Source organism: Erpetoichthys calabaricus, chromosome 8, assembly GCF_900747795.2.
Source record: "Erpetoichthys calabaricus chromosome 8, fErpCal1.3, whole genome shotgun sequence".
Taxonomy (NCBI): domain Eukaryota; kingdom Metazoa; phylum Chordata; class Cladistia; order Polypteriformes; family Polypteridae; genus Erpetoichthys; species Erpetoichthys calabaricus.
Window position 1 is genome coordinate 158,143,734 of NC_041401.2, and position 22,971 is coordinate 158,166,704.

The 22,971-nt window shown below is 37.6% G+C and overlaps 1 protein-coding gene across 3 annotated transcripts in view; it reads right to left on the bottom strand.

The window, feature by feature from the left end:
* Window positions 1–22,971, bottom strand: part of LOC114656187 (E3 ubiquitin-protein ligase HECW2-like) — a 358,966-nt gene that overhangs the window by 90,080 nt on the left and 245,915 nt on the right. For all 3 annotated transcript variants that reach the window (XM_051931045.1, XM_051931046.1, XM_051931047.1), the window contains 6 exons: window positions 22,035–22,957; window positions 10,643–10,952; window positions 9,380–9,475; window positions 5,199–5,349; window positions 4,769–4,869; window positions 2,613–2,737 (listed from right to left, as the gene is read on the bottom strand). In XM_051931045.1, the coding sequence (XP_051787005.1) occupies window positions 2,613–2,737; window positions 4,769–4,869; window positions 5,199–5,349; window positions 9,380–9,475; window positions 10,643–10,952; window positions 22,035–22,957 (1,706 nt within the window). The remainder of the gene's footprint in view (window positions 1–2,612; window positions 2,738–4,768; window positions 4,870–5,198; window positions 5,350–9,379; window positions 9,476–10,642; window positions 10,953–22,034; window positions 22,958–22,971) is intronic.

Below are 22,971 nucleotides of genomic sequence, written 5' to 3' on the forward strand. Positions count from 1 at the left end.
TACTGAATGATAGTGTTGAATTTGGCCTTTGCATCCCTAATCTATGAAGAAAATGATGTGTCTCAAACATAAACTGAATTGATTCAATTTATGAACCAGATGATAACCTACTCCATCCATTATCCAACCTGCTATATCCTAACTACAGGGTCACGGGGTCTGGTGGAGCCAATCCCAGCCAACACAGGGCGCAAGGCAGGAAACAAACCCTAGGCAGGGTGCCAGGAAAACCTACTCTTTCCACTCAATTATAGTTTTTATGCCATAACTCTCCGGCCATTCCACAACAAAGCCAGGTTGTCAATATTTCTATCTTGTCTTAATATTTTAGTTTTGGTAGACTGTCTACTTCACTATTTACCTCTTTCATACATATTCTGTTTTCTCTATACCATGGACAAATTTGACCAGAATATCTGCACATCATGAAGTGTAACTGCTTATGCTGTCAGTCAACTCATCAATATAATGGAATGCCGCTTTAAAGACTGACTGGTCAGTGCTTTCTAAATAGCACAGAAGATACTTGGGCTCCTCCTAACAGATTTTAATTTATTTATATATTTATACAGTATACAGGACCGAAGTGGGCACAGTTAAGACGTAATGAACCCGGTGGGGGATTGGCTCTAGATTTAAAAGCACATAACCCACATAAATGGTTAAGCACTCTGTTATGGCAAGTTGGGCAAATGATCAAATGATATTAATTTGATTTTTTCAGTGAACAGTTAAATCATTTTCTGAATCTACTTTCAACTTCTTCACTCACCAACAAGTTTGACTTCAACAAACATGAATGTAATAAAACTATATGAGAACTCTTGGCAAACAATCAGGGAGCAATAAGATGGACAGCAGATTGAGATCCTTATTGCACAATTTTCTCTAACCATCACCAATACGCATGATTATTTATTTATTTTGAGGGACATTCCACTGCTTTGCAAATTACTGGTTATTGGGGAGTCCCTACTAACATGAAAAGTTGCCCCAAAAATGATCATAGATGAGCAATATGAAAAGAAGAGTGCATTTTAGAATGAAAAGGGTCACATGCAAGCAAATCCACACGGCAAGTCAGACATAAGTACTTACAAACTAGTGTCTGGGGAAATGCAGTCGCTAAATGCCTCTTACTTTTCACCCATTGCCCGGACCACAAAGCCCGCTGACTTTACTTCTATGGCGGCCAAGAAGGTCTTACCTCTTCTGCCCAACAGGATATTTAAAAAGCAAAATCATGGAAGTCAGCGTTCATCCACAAACCAAATAAAAGAAAGCATGGAGCTGCTAGAGACGGGCAAAAGAGGTCTAGGAAGAGGCAGCAACATTTGCAATTCCATTTTGTTTAATGGACTTTTTCTCTTCTGCCTTTCACATTTCACTGTTTTAAACCACAACCTCTATTGTCTTTTGTTTTTTCCTCATTACAACAGGTAAGGATAAATTAATATAGAAGGTTCTTATTTGCTGAAGAATGTTATAAAGACCAATGTATTCTGGAGCTAATTTTCGAAACATAAACCTACAACTAGATCTCTTGCACATTTCATGCTACACCTTTGGGCTAATCCAAAATTGTTTTTTTTTTTTTTTTTTTGCTTATGATTCCCAGAACTTCCTTATTCAGAAAACCTTAGCCCAACTCTGACTTCAAAACGATTTAAACAGTGGGTACTGTTTATAACCATATAGACACTCGAAACGTGAAACTCCTGTAGAAAGTGACATATACAGTAAATACTCCATTAATATAAAGTCAAAGGAAGAACTGCCTTCCAATTGGATTTGATTTAGCTCCATAATAAAATAAAATAATTATTTTTCAAGTTGGTTTGACCATTGGACTCAGATGTTAAATTAAGTTTAATTTTCAGAAACGAGAGATAAACTGGAAGACACTACTTGAAAATATAGTTAAAGACAAGTTACCAGAAAATTCCAGTAATAAATATTTTAACTAATTTTAGTACAGTTGGATCAGATAATAAAATACTGAACTTTCATGATTAGAACATGAATATACTAAGGAAATAGTAAGATGTTTAGTAAAGAAACAGGCAGGGTCTGCAATAAGAGGAAGTCAGTTAGTAAAATGATCATCACCACCAATAACTCAAAATGCAGAAGTAGTAGCTGTTGGAATGCAGCAAGAAGTCCTAGCACTAAAGTTTTCAAGGAAGCACCTTTTAGATTCTGCTGACACTAATGAATGAAATTACAGAATCAGTGTTCAGGTTGCACAGTGACATCACACTAGGAGCTTTTCAAAGGCCTCTCCTACAAATCAACTTCAAGAGAAACTATATCCAGTCATGAAGGGTGGTTCAAATAAACTGACATTCACCTGCCTACATGCCAGAGTTTAGTCACTCTCGATCTGTCTCACACTTTACTGTCATCTGACCAGTATTTCATGTGACCCTACTCTTTTCCTTACAACTAGTGAGCCAACAAGACATCTCCTCATGGCTTCTTTTCCCTGTGCAACATACATTGTCTGGGCTAAGAAACCTGTCTTTAAGAGAGTGTCCCAAAATCTCTCTTTCAGTTGAGGCTTTTGTGCATGTAAAAAAAAGAAATTTTCTAAGCAAAGCTCATTTTCTCACAGGGTTGGTATGCAGCACGGTGAAGAACTCTGGACTTGTCAGGAACTTGACTGTAGGAGATTGCAACAGCAAGGAAAGGCGAGAGCGGGAGCTTGAGGCTGGTAATGTTCCATCCCGACGGTATTCTGAAAAGACAGAAAAAAAACTTAATTAACAGATTTTTACAAGTCAAGGAACACTGTACTCTATGCATGACAGTTTTCTGTATACAAAAGGTCTTTTAAAGAACGCCTGAAGATATGTCAGGTGTTGTAATATTATTGTCAGGGGGTCATGCTGCATGTAGCTGTGTTTTTAAAAGGTAAAATTCACCTTAAATTATGTCACAATACATGTCCTGCACGGTACTGTTCTGTACTCACCTGCTGTTTAACATTAAATTATAAAGTATGCAACCTTTTTCACTCTTATTTACTGTATTTATTTACTTAAATTAATTGTCTTCTCCCACTTTGTTTATTTACTGTATTTATTTATACATCACTGCAACTGCGGCCAAAGAATTTCTCTGTCTTGCAGTGTATGTGACAATACAAATCTTTAATCTCTAATTCTAACAAACAGAAAGAAATCAGGAGAATTAATATGTTTGCTGGGAATGTCCTAAAATGATAGAGGGTGTCCTGGAATCAAGGCAATTTACATTTTTTAATATACAGATTTTTGTCTTTTGCAGGATATGTGAAACAAATTAACATCCTTAACAAAAGTTGCCTTAGACAAAATAGTTGTATTCAATTTCTGAACCTACATTTTCTACTAGAGGGATGAAGGGAATCAAAGGCTTCCCCAGAAAGAATTAAACCTGGATGAGACGTCTTCAAATACAGGACACATTCATAGGCATGAATCAAGACCAAAACAGAAACCTAGCTGACAAAGTTCAAAGCCCAAAATTTGAAACCAGGAACATTTGTAAGAAAAATCAAACATGTCAAAGTTTGAGTTCATGTCTACAATCTCAGATAACCAAGATAACCTTTGTACTGTCGTAAATCTGACATTATGTGCCACACACTTCTGGTCATCCATGTATAGTAACATTGTACTTATAGCTACAAAGTGAAAGCACCTGTATCATAACAACATAAATCCACAAAAATATTGCAGATCTTAATAATTACATAGAATTCACAAAAATACAATTTTTAGAATTGGATTAAATATAATTCAAAACCACAAATGGGCAGATTTTGATTTTTGGCAGTGTTTTAGTGTTTCTTTTGGTTTCCGGTCTTTCTTATGTTCTGATTTCCAATCCACATTTGCTCCATACTAAGCGACTCATCACACAGGGATAGGCACCAGATCCTGCATTGCTGGACTGGATAAAGTCTCTTTTATAATGGATAATATGTGTATAGATAGCAAATGAAGGATGCAAGAGATTTCATATACTATATTGTATATGGTTAAGTGTTGTGCTCAAGAAGAGTTGCAAGTTTCGTATGTTGCCCAGTGCAGCACACCATATAGGTGGCAATAATTTCCCATTAACATTTTACAATTTTTTCACCACCATTTTTTCTACCACTGTTGAAAATGTTTTTTTTTCCATGCATGTAAACTGGACAATAGAAACCTCTGTAACATGGTGTCATATTGTGTAACATCATTGATAACTATGGTATATCTGACATTGACGGCTGCGTTGTTGGGTATCTTGTTAATTTAATTTTTGTCATTATTTAACAGTCATTTTTTTCCATTTACACCATTGTACACTCAGCTCACTGTATCACAGAGACTTGATGTAATGCACACAAGAATTCTATATTTTCTCGTAATTTGGTTCAGCAGTTTGATGTACATTGTTTGGTATTTGACATACGACCAATTCATTTGTTATTACATATTATCCTCTTTATAAGAAAAGAAGTGTTTATAGTGCCTTGGATGAAGAGGATTCTTACTTATTTACTCTCCAACATGATTAAGATTTCAAAGACGAATGAGAGAAAATGCAATGAAAAACTAATCGCTTTTGTAAATCATCACTTAAAAATATATTTGATTGATGAATCAGACCAAAATCATGATTCACAGAGAAATGATAATCTGTACGGTCTCCTTCATCTTACGATCACATAAACAATATCTCATTTAAAGTTCTTAAACAACAACAAAAAAAGCATCAAATTTGCAGTTCTAAATACCTGGGGCAGAGTGATGCATGAGATCATTGTCTTCAGATGTCATATCAGGAGAATGATCTTCAGGCCTCTCATTTGTCATTGTTCTGCGTATACTTTGGTACCTGAATAAGGAAGAATATGTTACAGAGTCGCCTTAACGATGGGTTTTCTGTCCAATGCTACTAAAAGTACCACTTTCGTTCAGTGTTTTTTAATGAAGAGGAACATACAAAGTGGGCTAATTTGATCATCAGGTTATAAAAACTGAAAGTAGTGAAGCAGCTAGTAATTAATTAATAACTATATAAAGACAGGTCAAGTATTAAACTAATTCAGCAGTATATTTTGACTTAGTATTTGCCTAAATTCTAGAAATTAACACCTTTTTATCTTTTCTGTCATGTTCCAGATTTTCAGTATATGCTCAGGATTATAAATATAACTAATGTACCTGCGATTCAACTGTTCCATTTGCTGTATGGAATTGGACCTCTGCAACACCTGGGGGGCTGCTGGAGCTGTGGGTCTTTGCCAAGTTGTAGTCCGGTTGACATGGTCCACATAGAAAATCCGTCCATGGCTATCAATTCGTGCCTCCCAGTCTTAAAAAAAAAAATGATGATTGGGATTGGAAATACTTGATAAAAATCCTTAACATTTTATATCTTTATATTTAAACATATGAACGTTTTTGAAAAGAACATGATATTCAGACTGATGTAACTTGTTAATTCCCATTCAACTAACATTTGCAAAATATGATCAAGTTGAGATTTGATTATCCCAAAGTGTTCCTCCAAACCACACAACTTGGTACTTAATTCTATGTATCTAGGATTCTCAGCCTGAAAAATACTAATACAAAATTTACCCTGTCTGGCTTATTTGCAAAACCTATGATTTTCCCAAGCTTATTCTCTTCACAATTGTGTAAACACTTCTGTCATGCTGGCCCTTAATATCTCTTTTGATAACATTACATAACTTGAACACATGTGGCAGTTTTATTTCACTGCAGGTCTGAATGCAGTCAAAACCACTTTTCTTTGGACTTTCCCTACTGCTCTTATAACTTAACATGGAGACCAAAACTATGCTTGACATTCTAGATGTGATTTCACAAGTGTATTAAACATGCTAAGAATGAACTCCCCTGGTTTGTTTGAAAATTGCTACACAACCCAGCATTTTATTGGCCATCTTAATCAATTTTGTACAAGTTAGTTTTCCCACAAAGTGTCAGTTTCAAGTTTCAGGCTTCTAATAATTTAACTAGCTACGGGTAAAATCTCAGATTTATTCAAAAAACCTCAACTTACACATATTTAAGTAACTAAATGTGAAGTCTGTCTCAGTTAATCTGTAAATTTCAGTTTAATTTTTTGTCCTCTTCAAACTTAAAACTGTGAGTAAGTGTCTGCTTATCTAAAACATTGAAACTAATGAAAAACTACTGATTCCAGCATTGGTCTTTACTTTTAACACCAAGGAACAAACATATTCATCAGTCGATACTACAATATCTCTTTTTTGGATTTTTATTTCTTTGCTGTCTTGTAAATTAGAAAAAGACTTTCAGTATTAAGGCTGGCTATAGATAGTATGCTCCCTTTATTGACCAAGAACTGCATTGTTCCTTGTTGAATAGATTACGAATTGATAGAAGTTTATATTTCACAAATGTATCCCAGCCAAACAAACATTTAGCCTAAATGGGAGGGTTCTCCTGTAACTGCCTAACTAGATTCTAATATGTATATAGTATTCAGAGCTTTACTGAAGGTCACATCTGAGAGTAAACCTCTTTCTGAGCCACCACTCTGTCCTCTTCCAGTCTTTACTTCATAATGACATTGTCTCTTCTTCTAGCTTTTATTAGAAGACTGCCTTACCAATTAGAAATCTCACTTTTTTCAATTTCCACACTTGATATTAAATGTTTTTCTGATGTGCCCTTTTTGACTGGCAGGTATGACACTCCATTTTTTAGACATTTTTTTCAGTTTGATATTAAGATTTCTGGTCCCCTACTTTGTTGGTTGCTGATGTTCATTATATTCCTCATTTTCCATTGAGATGTCGTTTCACAAAGACATTTCTATTTTATATATATATATATATATATATATATATATATATATATATATATATATACAGTATATATATCCCATCCATCCATCCATTTTCCAACCCGCTGAATCCAAACACAGGGTCACGGGGGTCTGCTGGAGCCAATCCCAGCCAACACAGGGCACAAGGCAGGAACCAATCCTGGGCAGGGTGCCAACCCACCGCAGGACACACACAAATACACCCACACACCAAGCACACACTAGGGCCAATTTAGAATCGCCAATCCACCTAACCAGCATGTCTTTGGACTGTGGGAGGAAACCGGAGCGCCCGGAGGAAACCCACGCAGACACGGTGAGAACATGCAAACTCCATGCAGGGAGAGCCCGGGAAGCGAACCCAGGTCCCCAGGTCTCCCAACTGCGAGGCAGCAGCGCTACCCACAGTTTTAGTTTTAGTAATTATGGTATGGTTGAAGAGCTACTATGGAGTTTAGTTTTGTGTCACAATCACACAGAACTGTACACTTAACGGGTTTGGATATAATATGAGTTCAGTGTTAGTGGAAGCTTACTACACTACATGGTTTACTATCTGGTTTTTGTTTTGCCTGATAAAAACAAGCATAATCAAAACCAGATACTGAAAGTGAACAATTTTATACAATTTAATAATTTTAAAATATTTTCTATGGCATTTGTGCTGAACAAATGTGCACTGAGTGTTGGCACTTTCCATCTTTTCCTTTTCTTTCCCAGAATGAACCAATTTGTAAGGTAATTTAGCTGAAGTTTAAGGTTTGAGGGTTTCTCACTCTAAATGAAATACAGCACACAATATATCCTGCTTCAAGGCAATGTGCTTATAATTAATGACTTCAATATTGCATTCAAAAATCTCCCATACAGGGCTTTTTTTTTCTACCAGCCATATTGATCTCTTATTCCATCTAAGGCATATAAAATTTATAGACAGAATTTTGCCATCTGCAGGCCCGAAAAGATATAAAAAATCTGAAAATAGCTTCTACTGTTTTCTGACAGGTGTGATCATGAAAATCATGCGGACTTAGGCAGAACAGGGCAGACCCCACCTTGTTCTATTGAGGGAAACAACAAAAAACAAGCATGTAGTGTCAAGGTTAGGGGCAGTGAGACTTGAATAGCCTATGTATAAGAACAGTAAACCCATAATGAGCAGAGTATGAGTAAGTAATAGGAGTACAGAAAACCACAAAACAACAGAAACAGCATCTGAGATTAGGAACAATATATACATTTTCTACACCCATTTATCTTGAGCAGGATTGCAGGAAACCTGGAGCCTACCCCATCAGGTTTGGATGCAAGGCAGGAAATATCCCTGGTATGCAATATGTATGAACAAAAAGAATATAATATATCAACTATCTCTTTTGAGAGAGAGAGAGAGAGAGAGAGAAATTGAAAAGGGGGGGACAGATAATTTAAAACATAATTCTGTTACTGGATTATTTTCACAATATCAGGTATTTTGAACTGTGAATGCAAACTACAAAATGATAAATTAAAAAATACAGAATAAATACAAAAAAAGTTGGCAGACTTTCTTCACCTACGTACCTGTAGTTCAGTAGAGACATTGCCTTTTTAAAGCAAAAGTAATTGGTCAGCAACAATATGCTAATCATTTATGTTAACCTAGACAGTCTCTCAATTAGTGCCATTTTATTTTCAAAAAAGACTTCTCCTGTGCAAAGTGGCAGGTGAATTATTGTCAACAAAACACAGGCACCTGAGAAATAAACTGAAACATTACTCACTCATGACTTTTCTGTCCATTCAGTAAAGGTATTGTTGACCAGCACATTCTGACTTCAGGCTTTACAGGAATTACATCTTGATATAAAAAAGGTGCAAACAAAAGCAGCAGCTCACCATAACAGACATTAGGCTCATATGCAGCCCGGAATGACCATATAAATACCATGGACAACTCTCACAAGAATTTTTGAGCATAGTACAATGTTGCTCACACTCTTGAAAACATTGAAATCAAAGAATGTCCTGACATTCCTCCATTACCAACTGTTTGGATTCCTTGAAGATGCACACTGTAGGTGCCCTACCGCCTGGTCGAACATGTTTTTGTTTTGGAAGGTAAAGAGAAGCTTTTGCAATGCTAGACCACATTCATTAAAAAGCAGGAATGCAGAAGTTGAAAGCTGGCATGGTGTATGCTGTTGTTTTTACTCAAATAAAAAGCTAAACAGCAAAGATACTTTTAGACTCTTTGACTCTTGTATTCTTATCTGCCTTAATTAGAACAACAGAAGTGCCTTATGCAGAGATATTTGGCGACTCTGATAAGGAATAGTAGATTTTTGTTTTTTTTTAAACCAATACTCTTAAATAACATATCGTTTTCAAGCTCACTCAACCCAATTCTGGATTGAGGTGCCATTACTCTTTCTCTTTGCTATTTTGTTTTAGCTTTATATTGGACTGCTTTCTGTGTCAAATTATTTCAATAAGGATGCATACTGTATAGTACAGCTCAAGTATATAGTACATGACATACTGGGTGGTAAGGGTTCATCCACACGTTGGTATCTGCTGACATCTTGTCGTACTGAAGGCAGACAGCGTATAGGCTGGTGTCCATTTGATTGGGCTCCTAAGAAAGCAAAAAAATAACATATAAAAAACACAATGCATAAGGAGGGGCAAACTCTGCTGCATTACTTACATCTATCAACTACTTTAAATTGTTGTTTATTTCGTTTTGTGAAATTTGTTATACAGGTATTACTTATATCCTGTGTTTGCTGTTTTATTTATAGCAGGTACAAAACATTCCATTGTTTCTGATATACAGCTTTAAAGCAAATAAACATTATGGAATATTGATCTGGAGAATGTGGAACTTTAGAATATCAGTCAATGGTTAAAAATTAGTGGAATGATATCATAAGCAAAGAAAGAAAAAGAGCAATACCCAGAGACAAATACTATATTTTATAAAGTCAGGGTAAAAGACATTGAGAGTAAATTAAAACAAGGCAAAAAATAACACTGTAAAAATGAAAATAATTGATTGATAAATGGCAAAACAACCACCCAATTATTTTCTCAATCAACCTTAAACTTTATATGGTCAACGTGAGCCACATTCTATCAAGATTGGGTGCAAAGAAGGAACCAGTTGTAGATAAGTAGTCAGTCTACTGTACAAATGTAGAAAAGCACATCAAGTAAAACTATCATGGTGTCAGGGGACACCTTCAGGGATCTAATAAGGTAAACCTTACCACTGCATGCCAAGAGAGGGCACGGTTGCTACTGCAGATTTGAAGAACGCTCAGAAGCAGACTGAAGTCTATACCCCCATTTCCACAGAAGTCCCACTTTTTCTGGGACCTACAGTTTATAAACCAGACAACCACTTGAAGAGGTTGTTCACAGATACAGACAAGGCTGGCAACTTGTGTAAACTGGCTCTGGCCATTTTTCTTAATTTTTTTTTTTTACCCTCAATTAAAATGGGGTTTACTGTGGTGGTCCCCCAACTCTTTCCTTGTCTTGCTCCAAAGGGTTACAGTAGATACAAAATATTGTATACTAATTGAATGCTTTAAGTCTTCCACTCACAGAAAAGATGTTACATAATGTTTATGCTATATATAAGACTAACTGTACTACAACAATAGTTTTTAAGGATAATTTTCTTTTGTATGTTAGAATTAAAAGACTAATATTAAATTTAAAGTTTGCAAAATTATATGTATCTACTCTAAATGTGATCACAGAGTATATAAGTGGGCTACCCACTTCATCTTTATACCTGCATCCCCATCTGTTTCCGGGGCTCCTTGGCTTGAGTCTTCAGAACTGGTTGTTGCTAAACATCGCGGCCTTACTTCGTCTTCCTGTGATTGTCCTCCTGCTGCTTGCATACTTTGTCTTCTCTGCCATATCTCCTCCCCCTCTTCTGCCCCATTTGCTGAAGTGCTTGGTTGAAGCACGTCCATGCTCTCTGACTCTTCACATGTTTCTTGTTTATGCAGTGAGCGTTCCAAACTGGCAGAGCCATGGGCTTCTGAAGTGCTACCTCCCCCTGGATCGGTGGGTGCTATTGCACCTTCTTCTTCTTCCTTTAAGTTTAAATGTTTAAAAGTTTCAAATAATGTACATTTTGACACACTTTCATATATTCTTCTCATCATATAATAACATCATTGACTTGTTTTAAAGAGTCCTAAATGTTTCAATGATTTGATTGGACAGTTAAAATAAAACACAAAGCAAGAAAATACACATAGCTTTTCCTGAAAATATTGTGAATTATAAAATATTATATTTTATAAAAAACTAGCTGTATTACCCAGCTTCGCCCAGGAAAATTCATAAGACAATGAGTCTCACTGCTCACAGTGCCATCGGTTAATTGCATGTATCAATGGTTCTATCTAGCTAAGAATTTTTTGGTAAACAATGTTTGTAGTTTTTTACCAATGGCCAAAATTATTGGCAGGTAGTGTTGTGTGGTGGTTATGGCTTTGTGACACTTTGTGACTATGAGCAATAGGAAAAACAAAAGAAATGTAACCAATCATATCTCAAATTTTGTAAGTTACCTTGAATAAAGATGTCAGTCAAATATAAGTAATTATAATATTAAGTTACTGGAGCTTACTCTTCAACATGTCATGTCATTTTCTAACCCACTTAATCTGGACCAGGGTTGCAGGTTGGGGCTGAAGCCTATCCCAGCTAGCTTAGGGTGCAAGGCAGGAACAAATTCTGGACAGGGCGCCAGTCCTGCAAACACACACCCAGACACCAAAGACACACTAGGGCCAATTTAGCATCACCAGCTCACCTAACCAGAATGTCTATGGACAGTGGGAGAAAACCAGAGAACCTGGAGGAAACCCACACGGACACAGGGAGAAGATGCAAACTCCACACAGTGAGGACACGGGACGCAAACTCTGGTCTCCTTACTGAGAAGCACTTGCGCTACCACTGCACTGCTATGCCACCCACTTTCAACATGGTATACAAAATTGTCCATGAGTAAAACATTCTTGCTTTTAATCAATTCCTGCTTTACATAATTACATGGCTTTTGTTGATGGATGCTAAAAAACAAAAGTTTAAAGGAAAGTGTATTCTTTTCAATTGATACATGTAATCAGTATGAAAAATGTGAATTTTAAGTATACATTATCAATATTAGATTTTCACTTGTTTATGTCGTTCACTCAAGTATTCCTTTACATATTTTTATTCAGTTGTATATGGTCCCTCTTTAAACTCCACAGATGTAAATGTACATTGCCATGGATCTGCCGATGTCCTATAAGGGATATACCCCGTCCCATACCTGCCCAGGAGGCCAGTATAACAGATAATGAGGAAGGGACCTTTCCTGTCCCAGCCTGGAGGCTAGCATGGAGAGGTAAGATGGCAGCTGGTACACCACCAGTCCCAGTGGACGAAAATCCTTTACCAGGTTGGGAGGCCAGCCTAGTTGGTGGGCAATTGGAATGGAGAAGCATCTGATCAGGATAGTCAGCAGCCCCCTTTCAGCTTTTTAAGTAAATGGGAAATAATGACTTTGTTGATGAGTGACTGAGTCAACCAGTCGGTCAGTCGACTTTTATTTTATAGATATATATATATATATATATATATATATATATATATATATATATATATATATATATATATATATATATAAAGATATACTGTATCTATGTATCGATTGATCGATACACAGATAGATAATCAAAAACTTGGAAGCAAATCTGAGCAAAAGCCATGCACTTTCAGTTTACAATTAACCATTAAAATCTATCTTAATATCAATTGTAAAAAAGGAACAGGGCTACAATCAGATACAATCACATACAGTACATGAAATACAGGAGCGGACTTTGGCTATAAGAAACCATCATGGAGTTGTATCTATGTCATAATAACTGGACTACAATCAACTGAGGACTCTACTTTTGAAAGGTGCCCTAAAAGGTTTATTGTCCAGGGTGTTGACCATGATAGGTAAGAAGCATGTTCTGGTTGTGAAGAGTGCTATGTTCCCCAGAATGTAGTCGGCCCACTATTTGGCAGGGTCAGATGATCTTTCATTAAGAAAGAAAATGCTGCTGGAGGTGTTAGTTGTTGCCTGGCTTTATGTATTCCCACAGCTTGGTGTTGAAGAGAGAAAGTGGTTGATGGAAATGTTGGGAGAATTCCTTCAGTTCAAAAGTGGCAGCAGGGAAGCTATTTTATGCTAGGCATGGCTTTCTACTGGGAACCCCTTAATTTGGAGCTGTGATACAGGATTATATGGACAACTAACAGCCTTTTAGGAGAAGCTAGGAGAAGATCCTCACAAATTCCAAATGTAATTTCTAACCTCTGAAGTATTTTCTAGGATACCAGTCAGAAATAGCTGCTAGCCACGATCCTTCTGGCCAAAGTCTTAATGAGTATACAGTAGAAACAGGAGAGCTAATGGCAAGCACTTAATTGGCAGGAGGAAGTATGGCCAGAAACAGGAGAGGAAGGAAACGGTGAAAGGAGAAGGAGACCATAGGCAAGGTTAAAAATAGGTATGGTGACACTGAATTGGCATGAGCAGCAGTGTTAATTCTGACAATACAATATTTACTTAGTTTTAGTCTTAGTCTTCTGAGTACATTGCATTTTAGCTTTTGTCAACAAAAAATAAATGAATTTTACTCAAGAAAAATTAAATCAACTAGAAGTAAAAGTAAATTGGTTAAACAGTCAAAATCAGATGGATATCTTTTTTAACATATGAATATGCACAGAATATACTGTACCTCTAAACTATTATACTAACATGTACATGAATGAGCCAAACCACAAGTAGTGATTATTGAAAATAAAATGAACAATAGGTGTAGAAAGGATTTACTCCAAAAGATCTTGGTTAGACAATGGCAGTTCTGGTCTGTCATCACAGTTTTCTGGACTTCAACGTGCCTTAGTTATGCTGATATAAGATTTTACCAAAAAAGGCTGGACCAAGCAGTACTCATTAAATTTCACCAGAGGGTTTATAAAGAATGAGATCATCATGCACTATCTAATTTAAATACATTTTAAATTTATTCTGATATTTTTTCTCCAGCAACTGAAAAATACTGGTTAAAATAATACTAAAAATAAATGTTCAAACATTATTATATCTCTACTATTGAATTAGTGAATTCCAAAATAATTTAGTACACTTACATTTAAAGAGACCCTTAAAAGCTGTTTTTATAACAAAATACAGCTCTCTGTTAGGTTTGCAACATTTGCCATTATAAAATTTATATTTACATTATTAGCTTGTTAAAAAGTCACTAAAGAGTAACATTTAACAGATGAGTCAAATTTTTTACATTAATCCAATATTTCGAAGGCTTTGCTGTGCTGTTTCCAAAGTGTGTCACATGAGTGATCACACAAAAGTTGCCTGTAGTCAATTAATCGCAACTGAGAAACTGCATTACATTCACAAACGTTCAATCCTAATACATGACATCATAATTGCTTTTATTCTGTTCTTCACATTTTAGGGGTTAAGCTCATAAACATTAGTCTGTTCTCAGAAACCAAATGAATAAAACAAATGTAGTGTTTGCAGATTCATATTCAGCAATGACATGTATATATTGTATTAAATGGGAGATGTGCTTAAAGCACCGAAATCTTAAATACATCTTCTGTTAGTATTAACAAATGGAGCAGCTCATTTCATCAATGATGTAGATAAGTCAAACAGCCACTTCGTTTGAAACTTGCCTTGATTTTTAATTGCTACAACTGTTTTGTCACTGCCACTGCGCTGGTATGTGTAAGTGGATGCGTACAAGTTGGTTTCACTCGCAACCCTGAACTGTATCCACCATGTGACGAACGTGCTCATTACAATAGTAGAGCAAAGGTGAAGCTTCCATTCCTTTATTGGGACTGAGTAGGACATTGTATTAAAAGCAATTAATCCGCCCATCATTTCATCTGCTGTAACAAATGCGTGACACTCTACAAGCTAAGCAGTTAAAACTCACATCTGAGGCTGAGTGCATCTGATGATGCTCTCAAACTGCACAAATCTGTTTCTTAAGTAACTCGTGAAAGGATAAAACTGGCAATAACAAAATCCTATGTGTGTGAACAAAAGCCAGAGGTAACAGCATTGGTGTCAGGAAAGTCACCACCCAGATGATGTTACATACTGTACCTTGGGGCATAAATCTCAGGATGGTGCGCCTCTAGAAGCCTTTCAGGTTTGCAGTGTTCTCTCCTGTGAGCTTCATTCCACATGGCTGATACTGGGTATTATTTTCTTCAGAATCGTAATTAAAGTTGGTCCGTATATCTGACTGCTTTTTTCACCCGCAATCACACTGGCAATCATACCAGAGCACAATGGAGAAGGATTCTGGTTGACATGATGATTTCCTGATGGCACCCAAACTAGTGTTATCTAATTACAAGCATGCATACAAGTTTTTAAATTTGTACGACTGCATTCATGCTCATTATTTCTTGTCGGACTGTGTCATGTGTGATAGAGATGTTCATAGTGCTTCAGATTGTTCAATATTCAGTAGTCTCTTTGTAACATTTTCTTTTTGTTTAGTTTTCGTCAAGTATGATTTCAAAAGCATTCTTCTTAGTTTTCGTCATTAAAGGTGCATTTTTATTTAGTATTTGCTCCATTTTCGTCATAGAAAAAATGTCTTAGTTTTTATCAACAAAATTAACACTGGTGAGCAGGTGTGAGAATATATGTATGCATGTAATCTATGTGTCTACAATAATGAAAAAAAAATATTTTTGTGGACAGTCTAATTTTTTTCTTAAAAATTCACACTTTAGTGATCTTCAGTTTTGATTTAATTAGATTTTAAAGACGGTGAATAAAATGTTAGACTATTAGAACAGCAAGAAGGATCTGTAGGTTTAGTGCATGAACTCTAATTAAAGCTATAATTGCACTGATAGAGGCTTTTATATTAATAATTTTCTAATTTCATCATTAAAAAGGTATAATCTTCAGTAAGGCCATTAGTTTCCTGGCAGCAAGCACAAATTAATTTTCTTTAAAAATGTGTGTGCCTTAGACGTTCATTTTTCATGGCAGCACATGACTGAAGCGTAGAAGTCATGTTAAATCAGCACTATAGCTCCTGCTGGTATAACACTGAGAGTGTTTACATGTACTTTAAATACTGTCATTCACAGAGGCCCAGTTTCCTAAATGCCATGTAAGCTCTTATTCCAGTTAGAGAAGCTGAGTGTTTAGTTTCTGAGAAACCGGGTTAACACACATAGATTTCTCCACGAGTAACTCGATTATTTGGTCAATTAAGGATTTTGTTGTCTGCACATGGTTGTTGCATTCTGTTTGCTTTGTGCACATTTCCAGTAGCCACAGCTAGAAAATGGTGGAAGTATTCACAAAGATAAATATCCTGAAGCAAATGTTCAAGTGATGACATTATTAATTCTCCTGGTTGAAATAATATCTGAATATTTCAGACATTGCTAAATGTGTGTGGATGAGCTGAACACACAGTGCTCTTGGGAGCCATGTTGAGGTAACACGTTAAAAGTAACATGCGTTAGGTGGTCTGATTTAAGCCTCCATCCACGTACATGCCACTAGAAACTTACAACTAAAGCACTCCATAGCTACCTGACCTACTGTATATTAAACTCGGCAGGGCCAAGCATTGAGCTTTGGCCACTTAACAGCTATCCATATATCAGGGGAGGTAGCAAGATTACATTTGTCACTGAGATGGTTGCCAGTTTCTTGGACTCTTCCTATACTCCTAAACAGATAACTGTGGTTTACAGCACAGATTGTCAAAATAAGACTTTGAATCTGTATGCCTTCTTAAGTGTTCTTCCTGAGGCAGTGTGGTGTAGTGGTTAAGGCTTTGGAATTCAAACCCTGCTACTGATACTGAGTGACCATGAACAACTCACTTGACCTGCCTGTGATCCAATTGGAAAACCAAAACAAAATGTAACCAGTTGTATCATAAATATGTTGTAAGTCGCCTTGGATAAAGTCGTCAGCCAAATAAGTAATTGTAAAATGTAAATATAGAAAATGTTGTGGGCCTAATAAAGGTATTATAGTCTTCAGATATTGGTATCCATCCAACCATCTATCCATCCATCCTCTTCCGATTATTCGAGGTCGGGTCGCGGGGGCAGCAGCTTGAGCAGAGATGCCCAGACTTCCCTCTCTCCAGCCACCACTTTTAGCTTTTCCAGGAGAATCCCAAGGCGTTCCCTGGCCAGCCGTGAGACATAGTCCCTCCAGCGTGTCCTGGGTCTTCCCCGGGGCCTCCTCCTGGTTGGACGTGCCCGAAACACCTCACCAGGGAGGCGACCAGGAGGCATCCTGATCAGATGCCCGAGCCACCTCATCTGACTCCTCTCGATGCGGAGGAGCAGCGGCTCTACTCTGAGTCCCTCCCGGATGACTGAGCTTCTCACCCTATCTTTAAGGGAGAGCCCAGACACCCTGCGGAGGAAACTCATTTCAGCTGCTTGTATTCGCGATCTCGTTCTTTCGGTCACTACCCATAGCTCATGACCATAGGTGAGGGTTGGAACATCCTGTGGGGGGTGCTCCGGGAGTATGGGGTACCGGACCCCCTGATAAGGGCTGTTCGGTCCATGTACAACCAGTGTCAGACCTTGGTCCGCATTGCCGGCAGTAAGTCGAACCCGTTTCTATTGAGAGTTGGACTCTGCCAGGGCTGCCCTTTGTCATCGATTCTGTTCATAACTTTTATGGACAGAATTTCTAGGCGCAGCCAGGGTGTTGAGGGGGTCCGGTTTGGTGGACTCAGGATTGGGTCACTGCTTTTTGCAGATGATGTTGTCCTGTTTGCTTCATCAGGCCGTGATCTTCAGCTCTCTCTGGATCAGTTTGCAGCTGAGTGTGAAGCGGCTGGGATGGGAATCAGCACCTCCAAGTCCAAGACCATGGTCCTCAGCCGGAAAAGGGTGGAGTGCCCTCTCAGGGTTGGGAGCGAGATCCTGCCTCAAGTGGAGGTGTTCAAGTATCTCGGGGTCTTGTTCACAAGTGAGGGAAGAATATTGGTATCACATATTATAAATTCTTAGAAAACTTAAGGGGTGGGGCTGTCCCTTTCCATACAATTGGGAACCAGGAGCCATTTTCACACACAAAATATACCAGAAACATACTGGTATATTATATCCCAGAGGACTAGACACAGCCATTTCCCAAGACAAGACCTAGCATGGTTCTTCTAGGAATCTACTGCCTTGGCTTCTAACTGAACAAAGCTGTACCTAACATTAATTCATGTGAACCAATAAAGACTATTTTGATAGTTCCCACAAGTTAGATTAGACAAAAAGTTTGCCTTTCTAAAAACATAACAAGGTGAATAAATAACATTATAATATTACTGGTTTACTGATTGTTTATATTGTGATACTGTTGTGCACATCTATCCCACCAACAGATAGTTAACAAGTTTGCTGGTTTTAAAACTACATCCTTAAAAACACATGAAAAAGAGTAGTTGTGGGAATTTCTAAGACTCCTTGGTGATTAAGGACATATAATTCACATGATATAATAATAATAATTCATTACATTTATATAGCGCTTTTCTCAGTACTCAAAGCGCTATCCGCACAGGGAGGAACCAGGAAGCGAACCCACAATCTTCCACAGTCTCCTTACTGCAAAGCAGCAGCACTACCACTGCGCCACCTGTGAGGATATGTTCTCCACAGCTTTGACAAATGTCATACTCCTCCTTCAATCTAGTTAATATGTAGGCTCTCAGCAACCAAATCCAAAGACCCACCTCTTAGCAACTGCATTCTGATGACTGTACTACTAGGCACCTAGATTTTTATTACCTGTAAATACAAAATTTTTTTTTTTTTTACATGATCTCCCTTATTTCCACTTGAAGCTGCCCCATTGCATTTTGTACAAAACACTAAATATTAACTTAAAGTAAAATTTTGTTATTTACGGATGTGTTGATAATTATGGCTTTACAATGGTTAAAACAATGTCTAGTGGTATGCCTTCACTATGAAAGGAATGAAACAATCCCACAATCCCATAAACTTTGTGCATACTGTGTTACATTCCTTTGTTCTACATACAATGGTGATATGCATTTAAACTATCATACCTGAGAGGATGGCTGTAACAGTTCAGCAATAATTTGAATTTCTAGCGTGATTTCAAAATTCCATATTTCAGGCTATATCTGGCAAAATGTTGAAAACAACAGATTTGATATTTAATATTTGCTCCTGAACAAGTGCTACATTCACTTTAAGGGAACATTTTTAGCAAACTACTCTTCTGATAGGTAAATGGCCCTTTTATGTACTGTGTTTTAGAAATACTTTTTCTGAATTCAACTCTTCTAAAGCCCTCAGCACTAAACATTAATGTTCTAATATTGATGTGGGCAAACACAACATGTTTAATACTATTTACCTAAACATCCATTTTCTTCACTTGCTTTATAAGGTATAAAGTAAAATTTTGGTGGAGGCTGCCACAGTAACATCAGCAATGGGAACAAAACAGAAAATAGTCCTAGATAGAAACCCACTCCTCTGTGTTCACACTCAAATGCACACACACACAGCGACTGTCACAGTTTAACACATTTTCAAACCCACCTTCTCGAGTTCAGGGTAGCAGCAGGGCATATCATATCTTGGCAGCATCAAGCAAAAACCAGAAAATAGCCCTGGACAGGGCATCAGTCCATTGTAGGATATACACCTTCATACTTAAAAGCACACGTAGGCAACAAAAAAATCAACGATTAACCCAACACACAAATGTCTTGGGAGTGCAGACACAGTGAGAATGTGTAAACTCCACAAAGACTCTAACTAGCCAAAGGATTCAAACTCAGAACTATGAATTTACAAAGCATCAACACTAACCACTGAGCCACTATGCCACCATCACACAATTTGGTTTTGACAATTTACCTTAAAACATGTCTTTGAACTGCAGAAAGAAATCCATAGAAACACAAAGAAAATATGCATAATTCAAAATAAGATTCCCAGCTAGGAATCAAACTAAACTTTAAGCAGTCTGAGTCATCAAAGTCACCAATCGCATCCCCAAGTCACTTTTAATTATTTGTTACAGTGTCATGACACACAATTACAAATTGAAACAGTGCTCTGACACTGTCAATTCAACTTCAAACTGTAATTATTATTGTACCATCCAACCATAGGCATGGTATGCAAATAATCAGAATAATCAACATAGTCTGTAGTTATCAATTATAAATTGTCACTTGAGGTAGCTGCTTGTACTGATCGAAACATTTGCAAAACAAAAGACGCTGATGGAGAGGTGCGAAGGAATTTAAGGTGGCCTGGGATTATGATTTTTTTCGTAGGCTTCAGGGATTCTAGTGTTAAAATTCCTTGACATACAGCCAAGAAGCCCGTAGCTCATTATCACTGCGCCAATAGCCCACTTTTGTTTTGTAAATGTGTGGATTAGTAGAACACAGTCTGCTACACCCCCCACCCCACACTCAGTCAGATGAAGGCATCACCCTGCCGCAATCCTATCAAACCTATTATCTCGAGGTTGATAAACGATAGCTTTTCCACCGAGCCATCTGCACAGATCTGAGACAAAACAGCATTACCACTGTGACAACTGGTTGAAAATGAAATGTGCAAACACACATGGACGCGAATGTCTTTTACTTTGTACCGACTGATAGTTGGGCTTCAGCAACATGTCAATTGAGCAATTTCTTTTTCTTCAGTTTTATTCTTGAAAAAATGTATGCTTGTTTTGTTACACGTTTTGTGAAAGTGTTTATTGAATATTTGGGCTTCAGTCTTCACACATCGTACATTTCACGACAACATCATGTCATTATTACTATAGCATATTAAAACATTTTCTGTTGTTATTACTATAACATATGAGAACATTTTTTGTTTTAGCTGTGTGTTCAGCATTTCTTGCCTCACATTTCCTCTGTCATTCTGTATTTACACAGATCATTGTAGACACAGAGCACACATGAAAGGTATGTATTTCAAATCACGGTATTTCATTACCTATATAATTCCTTACAAACGCATCACCAGAATTGCAGCAGGGTGATGCCTTCATCTGACTTAATTTGGGGGGGGGGGGGGGGGGGGGGGGGGGGGGGGGGGGTAGCAGGCTGCGTTCTACTAATCTACACATATGCAAAACAAAAGCTGGCTATTAGCACAGTGGTAAGGAGCTACATGCTTATTGGCATATGTCAGGAAAAATTTAAGGAGGTCAGGGGCAACAAAAAGAATTGTAAGCTTCATGGATTCTAGTGTTGTTACCATAGTAAGCAGCCCTTATGATGTGTTTGTTATGATCTCAAGTGATCAAACAGAGGCAGATAAGAAAGACAGCAATTGAAGATAAAAGTCAAAAAGGGAGCAGCCAAAGTCTGTCACAAGAACTGGTGGGAGTCTAAAACCAAAGGAACAGGCCGAAAAAGAATTCACTAAGTCAAAGGCACTAAACCAGAATCAAAGACAAAGAATGTTGCAAAAATCCCAACAATAAATCTGTTTGGTTAGCCCTGACTAATTCCCAGAATAACTAAAATTTTTAAGAGAATCCAGTACATAGGTGTCCTCATTACCAAGTCACAATCTTATAAAGAGACCACATAATGACGTCATGTATACAGAGCTGTTAAACTTGTGGTTGGCAACAGTTGTCACTTTTAAAATCAACATGGATGCAGACATGAAAAACAAGCAAGAAAATAATGGCATGATGTCACCATCATAATAATAAAAACAAAGTGAATGAAAAAAACAAGTACAAAAATGTGATTCTCAGTGGGGAAAGAAACACAGATCACAATAGTACTGATGACAGCCTAAATCAAGCTCCTGCCATACAGCTACTGTTGGCAAAATTGACTTCAACTCCCCACAACACTTACCATGGTAAAGAAGTTCAGAAAATGAGTAGAGAACATGCACAGATGATTGATAGAGAAATGCAGCAAAATAATTTAAACTGAGATCTGCATCTGTAAGCCTTAAACAGAAGTACAAACTGTGATCTTAAAAATTTGTAGCCAAGTGGTTCACAAAGAATACAAGCATTCAACATATACTGTTTATACACAGACCTGTGAAGAGGATGCTGGGTAGCGCATACTCTCAAAAGATGAGCAGCCTGTGGAAGTTTGTCTTGTGGTCTCATTCCCTGAGCTCGGAGCTCCATCAGTTGTCTCACTCTCCTGTTCCTGACTGGAGCTTTGTTCAAAATCAGCCATTGCATTTCCACTTTCTTCCTCTTCTTCATCCCCAAGTAAGTGGGTGGATGGCAAGCTATGAAGAAGTCGATGAAGACCCCTGAGATCATTGTTTTCCTCCTTTAAATCACTCTGCTCCACATGTTGTGATGAGGCACCTTCCACCTCATTTACCTCAGATGCACAATTTCCCTTTGGTTCCCTACTGCCACTTACTGATCGTGCACCTTCATGTAGCATCACAAGTCCTCTGTCTAAATCTCTTAAGGTATTGCTATGTGATGATCCTTCATCTAGTTGATGTGGCTCTTCTTCTTCATCAGAGTCAATGTGCAGCATTGCATTCAGTCTTGTATCTGTTGGGAAGCTACTCCTTAGTTTTGGAGAAGCACCACCTATAGACAGCTCACTCATCAAATCCACACTGGTGCCAGATCCTGATTTGGTTCCAACTCTTTCAATTGCATCTAGGTAGTCATTCAGGGATTCCTGACGCAATGCTTGAGAACAGCGAGAAGGAGAATCTCCGTCACTTCCATGTTGGATTTGTTGGACTTCTTCTTCCATTCCTCCCATTGTTGCAGTTTCAACTGAGGACAGCTGATGACCTGCAAAACTTGCATCTCTTAAAGAGTCCCCATGAAGTGAACCCTCAGACCCAGCTGGGGAAAGTCCCCTTGCTGCCCCAACACTACAATTAGGAGCACCAAGTAGGTCCTCATCATCAGATGGGCTCCCAGGGTCTCCATTTATAGTGGTTGCACCGAGGAGTGTCCCTACTGCATCTGGGGAAACATCTAGTGGAAAAAAT